The 8,088-nt window shown below is 40.4% G+C and overlaps 1 protein-coding gene across 1 annotated transcript; it reads left to right on the top strand.

Moving 5' to 3' along the window:
- The first annotated feature begins 390 nt into the window (after nucleotides 1–390).
- ccnd2b (cyclin D2, b) lies at nucleotides 391–8,025 on the top strand. The gene is made up of 5 exons (XM_072455139.1): nucleotides 391–793; nucleotides 1,437–1,652; nucleotides 2,443–2,602; nucleotides 4,014–4,162; nucleotides 5,486–8,025. Exons 1-5 carry the CDS (start codon nucleotides 596–598, stop codon nucleotides 5,648–5,650), a joined length of 888 nt encoding a protein of 295 aa, XP_072311240.1. The 5' UTR covers nucleotides 391–595; the 3' UTR covers nucleotides 5,651–8,025.
- The last annotated feature ends 63 nt before the right edge of the window (nucleotides 8,026–8,088 follow it).

Below are 8,088 nucleotides of genomic sequence, written 5' to 3'. Positions count from 1 at the left end.
ATATTTATCACACATTTTAAATAACAATCCAGCAACATTACCATTGCAAAAGCTGAAATGGCCTGACCTTTGTGGGTGTTTGTCAGCCCTGAGAACAGCTGACCACTCTCCAGAACATCCTGTCTAAGGCTCAAAGTTGTAGTTGAACTGTAGGCTGCAAAAGTGAAAGTTTCATGCTGCTTTTCTTCTACTTGTTCCTCTGTACGCAGCAGACTTGTTGGCTATAGGCTAAATATTAAAAACTATGCAACATTGCTTGATGACAGTAGGCCCATTGTTGCGGTTATGTTAGTGTATAGAACTTAACTTGAATTAATGTTCCGGAAGTCCTTTACAAACGGATGCTTTTATTGTGGAAGTTCAAGGCGGAAGTGCCCTGAGCTCTGCAGCGGTTCAGTCTCAGTCACTGCGCTGAGGAAGAGGCTCAGGCTCAGACAGAGGCGGCACGGCTGGGTTATACCATACAAACCTACTGTACCAGCCTCATGCTGCACTCCGGGCTCGTCTCCTGCCCCCCAGTGCTGTCGACAGCATCGTGACATATTTATTTTTGTATTATCTGTGCTTTGTTCTAAAGGGGAAGAGCAGCGGTGTCATGGAGTTGTACTGCCTCGAGTCGGACACAATCTTGAAAGCACAGCCTGACCCAAACATCCTCAATGATGACAGAGTGTTTCAAAGTTTATTAACTATTGAGGAAAGGTTGTTCAGAGCTCAGAGTTCGTATTTCCAGCGAGTCCAGAAGGATATCCAGCCTTTTATGAGACGAATGGTTGCAGGCTGGATGCACGAGGTTTGTGGACTTTTTCATTCATGCTAACTTCAATCTTACTTGGAGAATTGGACTTCAGGATCAATTTGCAAGTTAAAACACACCGTAACGTCTCAAAAATTAAACGTTTTGTTAGTAGACATTTGTCGTGCATGTGGATCTTTGTAGAAATTGAATGCGAATGACTCACCAAAGGCGTGGGACGGAAATTCCTTCAAGAAAACTCAGCTTTAGAAAAGTCATATGATAAATACGTTCTCTAATAGCATTAAAACTCTTTTTAACAAATACGTTAATGCAATAGACACCGAAGGCGATAATCTTAATTTACATGGTCAATATGTTCATAGATTCTATTTACAGTAATTATTATTATTTTTTTAAGTTCCTGTGCTAACCCCCAGATGGCCCAAACGACGTGCGTGCACACATTCACTTTCGAGATTCAATTTAAGTTACTTAGAGCCACACATGGCTATTCAAACTGTAATTTAACACTTGTATTATGACTATTGGTCGTTATTTTAAATATTTTAGACCAAACCTATGGTTTGGCGTTTTAAAATGTGGCCTAATTGTAGGGACTAGAACTTCCATCTTATAGCAAAGCTGGGAACAATTATGCTAAATATAAACACAACTTTGATAATTTTATCACTTTCAGGTTTGCGAAGAAGAGAACAGCAATGAAGATGTCTTTCCCTTAGCTATTAATTATCTGGATAGATTTTTAGCTGTCGTGCCAACCAGAAAGAGCTACTTGCAGCTTTTAGGGGCCGTGTGCATGTTTCTGGCCTCCAAGATAAAGGACAGCAGGCCACTCTCTGCAGAAAAGCTCTGCGTTTACACAGACCACTCCATCACGCCAAAAGAGGTGCTGGTAAGTTTCCTCATTTATTTATGACTCACTGCAATGTCACATTATCAGCAGATTTCACATCGAACAGGACTCTCTTAAGTTTTCTTTGTGAAGGAAACTGCACAGCAACATCCATGTGGGCAGGAGCAAGTGGAGACCCCTAGTGCCAGTAATGCAACATTAGACCACATTACATGTCATTCATAATGCAGCGTTTGGCCTCATGGTACAAAGGTTGTTTAAAGATTGTAAAGAATTTACTTTGATAGATTATGCTACAGTCAAATGAAAAATCAAGACAATATATTAAAGTAACACAATCTCTGAACTTCTTATTCAAGTTCCCAAAGACAACACAAGGATATTTATGTACAATATAATTGAGCATGCAAGTCCGGCAAGTGATTTTAAATTTTGTGAAAGCCAGGCACGTTTTGGTGGTGCAGTGACACGTCGGAACAGACCTAACTGTTTGATTGTGGTGTAAACTCGTTGAAGCTGTCTGAGACTTGTGACAGGAAGGAAGGGGCAAGCTGTCTTATTGGCAGGCCCTCTAAGCAGGGCAAAGCTTGTCACATGCTGATGAAATGAACACAAAGGATGCAAGGAATGAGAAAGGCATGCAGATAATAAGATACAGCAAGGAGAGATAAAGAGATTTTTTTCTCTTACACAATCATTTCCGCTTGGAATCGGGGCGGCCTATGATCTTTTTCAGTCACTGGAAGCATGGCATCATGCCATTTAACCCTCACTATGTTTATATAGAATCTAAAATCACACTGACTTACCTGTGTTTTGTGTCCTGAAGGACTGGGAGCTGGTCGTGTTGGGGAAGTTGAAATGGAACATGGCCTCAGTCATTCCAAATGATTTCGTAGAACACCTCGTACACAGACTGTCTCTCCCCAAAGACAAAGTGGCTCTGGTCCGCAAACACACTCTGACATTCATCGCCCTCTGTGCCACAGGTAAGACCTCCTGCTTTTTGTTTTTCCAATGTTGAGTTCATAATTTTCAAGTTTCTTTTGAAGGGAACCCAATAAAGCCAAACTAAACTCCTTTGCTCTATTCAACTTGTCATTTTCATATTTACTTGGGGAACCAGGATGCCAAGCTGCATGAAGTTGCAATTAAACTACCGTAGGTTATTGATAGAAATCTTCCAGGTAGAAAGAAAATCAAGCAATCCTCCTGTCGCCTTTCATCTGGCTTTAGGTCTAAAATTAATCTTGGAAGCTGTGGAGAAGGATGAACTTGGAGCTTTTCCTGAGCACACTTTATAGTGCTCTTTTCTAGTATCATGAATATTGTGGAAGTTTCTACTGGTGTTGTTTTTCTTTGTCGAGGAGGAATGTCTAAGGACAGTTGGCTAAGGACAGGGGATGCTGGAGCATTGATTAATTCCAATGAATATTGTTTAATCTGTCGTCCTTCAAGGATGCTGCTAATTTTGGGCACTACAAAAATAAATTAAATTGAGTTGAATTGAATTGGCAATTCTACTTGTCTACAGTTTGAGCCTCCTTGTTAAAAAGATACACATTTTGGTGAAATTAATTTGCCACCTTAATATGTCAGAATTGTTAAACGATGGCTTTTGTTGCATGCTCTGCTTAGAGCTACTTTGACAATACTTTTTCAGATCTATTTATTTTTTCAGTGCATCTGGTCTTACCAAAGTAGCCACAGTGGAAAAAGAAGCGGCTGTGGTTGTGCAGAAATGTAAATGTTTGGAGTTTTACATGGAGTGGAGATTTTATTCTTCTGATGGAGTCACTACTCCTAAGGGTCTAAGCAGTGCAATACCGGCTTCGGCCGCGGGGTCCAGTTTGACTGAGACCGCTGGTGTGTAATTGGAATTACCTTAGAATCACCATGGTTCTCTGCTCTGTCCTGTCTGCACTGGATCTGCTTTGGTTACCAAAGGACTTGAAAGAGAACATACGCTTCACAGTGGATACAGCCTATGGCCTGTTTGTGAGGAGGAGATTCCTGTTTTTTTTTCTTCCGGTTTTCCAGACTGTGTGTTGACACTTTTAAGTTTTAAACGTGGATGTGGACTTAAGGGAGTCTTTGCCGGAACTCATTGCTCAGCGAGTAGGAGGATTCTTACTCTGCTTTTCTAATCAAACCGCTGCCTCTGTGAGGGGAAACCACTGATCCATTTGTGCATCTGTCTTTTGAAATGTACACTGTGGGAAAGTAGCTTTCTGCTCCATAACTTGATGATTCTAATTTGAATACTATACTTAAGTTGCATGACCACAACAACTTCTGTGTTTTAATTTGCTTCTTATGCTTGGCTCCTCCTTGTTGTAAATTTATGACATTAAAAAGTATACTCATTGATTGTTTGTACTTTCCTTCATTGCTGTTTAGATGACCGCCTTGCTATGAACCCTCCTTCAATGATTGCCACTGGCAGCTTAGGGGCTGCTGTATGTGGCCTGCAAATGGACTACAGTGACTCCAGGCTGAGTCGAGACAACCTGACCGACCGGCTGGCCAAGATCACCAACACTGAGGTGGTAAGTACAAATAATGCCTTGAGATAAGCACTAAGTACATAATTATAGTAACAAACAATTCTTCAAACGAATCTTAAAACATTTACATTTCATGGCGGCTCTGGATTGGTGGCAGAGGGAATGTCTTTATTAAAACTCTGAGCCCACATTCTTGTGGTACGACACATGCCGTTTCTCAACATAGTTCAACTTTGTGGCTCATGTCCTCTTTAGCACTAATGGGTCAATTATTCAGGTAAAAGTAATTTGACATTCATTAATTCATTCTGTTTAGACACTGAGCTACATGAATATTGGTGGTGTTAAAAGCACATCAGTATCTCTCTTATGCCATTTCTTTCAAAAGAAACAAATTGTGGTAACCTAAAATCATCACTATTACAATGTGTTTATTATTACAAATAAGATTGAAATGATCTTTGTTTGAAAATGCACATATTGAAATCATGGATTTAAGATTCATGTTCTGTTTAACTTTTTCATCAATATTTGGTTATGGCAACTCCAAAGCTTCAAAAACATGACACTTACATTCAGTGGTAAGAAGTATATGACCGAAAACCGCATCACTATCTCTGACCGCATGGTTGCATTTCCATGGCAACCGGGTTCTCGCAATGCAGCCGCCACAACAGGCACTCCGAGTGCAGCCCATCAGGTTTCAATTATCCGTGCATTTCAAAGGAATGCTGGCCTCTTTGTGAGCCGTGTGCATTCTTTTAGGGTCCTGCTTAGTGAGGTAGACCTCCCACATCTCCCCTGGACCTGCAGGGATGAGAAGACTTTGGACAGACAAAAGACACTGGGGTTTCAAAGTAGCGTCATGGGGAAGTTGTCCAAAAACATCCGCTGTTCTTTTCCTACATTCAGTTTTACACCAAACTCAGAGGTTCAGGGAGCAGTAGGTCAAAGTCATTTCCTCCTGGCCTCCACATTAGACTGACCGCGTTGTAAACCCAGATGGGGAGGAGAGAGAGGCTTCCTACGCTACACCTCTTTTGTCCGTTCACTTCCCCCATGTACCACATTCTGCAGACACGCTGGTCTTGTGTCCAAGAGAAGTTCAATCCCCACCACACCACTTAATTTTTAGTTGTGTGTGCGCTGATACCCAATGTTCTGGGGCAGACGGGACCACCTACCACAGGGCCCATAATTCCCCCTTGGTATGCCATGCATGTGATCATTACTGTTAAACAATGTGCTCGCCAAAGGTGCCAAAAATGCCATAAAAACAATGCATGTGTGAGTATTTGGCCCTTTTGATTCAAATGCTTTTTAACATTGTGTGGAAGTGTAACAGTGCTCAACCTATTGTTTTAGGATTGTTTGAGAGCGTGCCAAGAGCAGATCGAGCGTGTGCTGGCCAGCAGCCTGCAGCAGGACCAACATCACCGACAGGAGTCTGGGGTCAGTGCAGGAAACAAGGCGAGAGAGCAGCAGGCCCAGTCAAGCACCCCAACAGATGTACGAGATGTCAATTTATGAACTCACCGACACCAGTGCAACGCTAGGATCCAAAAGGCATGTCCATGAGCATCTCTGTCAAGTTGCTTTACAAACAGTGATGTGACAACCTATGAACTCTTAGAAATGTGTATATTCCTAGTTTTCTCATGTTACCCCGTTCATAAGCAGATGATTTTATTTTGACCTGTTGTATGGGGCATACTGTATGTATTCCAACAAGCTATTTAAATGACAAATTCTTGAAAACTTGATACTCCTTTTAGGTTAGAGTGGTAACCTAAACATATTTTCATACTTGAATGAATGCCATAGTGAAAAGAAATATACATCATTCTTTAGATAACAAGCAAGATAACATATATTTTGTATATCTGATTAGAGAAGTGGGTGGTTAGTTTTCTTTCAAGTACCAATATACGGTCTTCCTCTGTGATTCACATACCTTTTGTAGTATATATACATAAATGATGCTGATGGCATTTATATCAAGCTGATTAGCCACCAGAGGGCGCTGCTGTTGCTGACTCAATGAGGAGTGCACCTCTCAGAGCTATTGTATGCCTGAGTGCTGGCAGAGTGGGCTGGGCCTGCTCAAAAAGGCACCACAATAGGATAGTGTAGTTTTCAACTGGGGTTTTTCCCCTAAATATCTGAGAAAAGGTCAGTTGTTTTAGCAGTTTGATGTGCTCAGACAGTATGCATTTGCACCAGTAAGGTGACTCATGCTGTCAAAATGTATTTTTTTTTCTGTGTGTCAGAGATGGACTAGAGGCCTCAGAGATTGTACAAAAAGAGAAAAGATCTAGCATGTTTTTATTTGGATGCTAACAGGTTAATGTTGGATGAGGGAATTGAGTGGTGTGTGTTGAAAAGGAAAGTAAGTGTATATCAAAAGAAAACTGGCAATTGGGATTGAATAGTTGAATGGAGGAACATAAACTTAAGCTACGTATGTACAAAAGCAAGAGAAACATACTGGAGAAGCAAAGAGATCTGCTTCTAGTATATATCCAGTATGAGGGAGACAGCCAGTGCCAGGGAAAACTTGGGTATGTGGCCATTTCTCCTGTACCAAAATATCAGTGAATTGAGTCAGTTGGAGTTTTGGAATCGGGGCGCATGGCTTGTAACAATGTTAATGCACTTTTTTAAACACTTTAAATTTAAGGGGATAGTTTTTGAGGCAAGTTAGTGGGCTATTGGGGCCATTTTTCCTTTTAAGTTATTTGATCGTTCTGGGCTGGATTCCCATGGGGTGTGCAGTAATCTTGAGCCGCACCCCAACAGGTTGGTTAGGCGTTGGATCTTCCATATTATAGTTGTGTTAAATGACACCATAATCGGTTGCAATGCAAACTACGGAAAGCCGTGTCCCACTTGGAGTCAGTGCTTCCTGTTGAATCTTACTTGAATTTTATGAATTCATAGCCAAACCTCCAATAGTTCTTCCAAAGAGTTTGTTTTGAATTCTGTTGTTCGTATTATGATGTTCTATGGAAAGGCTCATGAAACTGAGCTGCCATCATTTAAACTCGAGACACGATTAGAGGTTACATGATGTGAACTTGTAAATAACCAATTTTCCACGAGGAAAAATATAGTCATTACATTTTAGATAAAAGATCTCGGTAGTATTCGTGGTTGTACATGGTTTGTTTTCATGAAAGAACTTTAAAATAGCAATCGTTTATGCTTTTAAAGCTATTGTGTTAAAAAAATAAAAAATCCAAAGACAGAAAAAATATAATTCAAAATTTTCTTTGCTGCTATAAAGCCTTTCTTATCTAGTCTTACGCAACTATGTTTGTATTATTGTGATTTATGTGTGTGCTGCTATATTATGAAATGTACCTTTTACCAGTCTTCTTAATTAGCTTTTACCCATGTATGTGTTCTGGAGGGACCACCATGACAGCTCAGCGTGGGACTAGAAGCTCTTTGTCTATGCCAATCATTTGAGTTGCATGTTTTGTATCTTACTGTCGATATTACATTCTTGCTGCTTTTTGTACCTATTCTTGTGTACCTCAGGTTAATTGGATTAATAAAGCGAGAGCCACTCTTGCATTACCTCATACACTTTACACACATTTGACGGGTTTCACCTTTCTTCTTTTTTTTTTTTTTTAAACGTACACCAATTACAGTGCCTATACTTCAAAAAGAGGCAAATTTAACAATCTGGTGCTAAATCGGAAAGGTGTATGACATGACATAACCTGTTATTTCTACTTTGAGAATTTAACATGTAAATTCTGTTCTGTTGTGGTGTTCTTCAAAGTGTCCTGATCTCCATCTTCACTTTGTGGTTGTAAATTAATTCTGATGTCTCCTGACACAAACGGCCACAGTGTTCCTCAATTTCTCTTCAATAAATTGGCTATAGTAACTTTTGTCTGTGGGCTTCTTGGTCAAGCTGGTGTTGCCTCATTTAACCACTGTGGAGCTTTTACGGT

This window comes from Eucyclogobius newberryi, unplaced genomic scaffold (assembly GCF_026437365.1).
Source record: "Eucyclogobius newberryi isolate DKJ021-1_F unplaced genomic scaffold, fEucNew1.0.hap1 SCAF_2, whole genome shotgun sequence".
Lineage (NCBI taxonomy): Eukaryota > Metazoa > Chordata > Actinopteri > Gobiiformes > Gobiidae > Eucyclogobius > Eucyclogobius newberryi.
Note: the sequence above shows the minus strand (reverse complement) of the source record. Positions and strands in the feature narration are given on the sequence as shown.

Excerpts from the sequence above, each read along its gene's own strand:
- ccnd2b (XM_072455139.1), top strand. The coding sequence starts at position 596 with ATGGAGTTGTACTGCCTCGAGTCGGACACAATCTTGAAAGCACAGCCT. Across the intron at positions 1,653-2,442 it reads TCACGCCAAAAGAGGTGCTG|GACTGGGAGCTGGTCGTGTT; the intron begins GTAAGTTTCCTC and ends TGTGTCCTGAAG. Across the intron at positions 4,163-5,485 it reads AGATCACCAACACTGAGGTG|GATTGTTTGAGAGCGTGCCA; the intron begins GTAAGTACAAAT and ends CTATTGTTTTAG.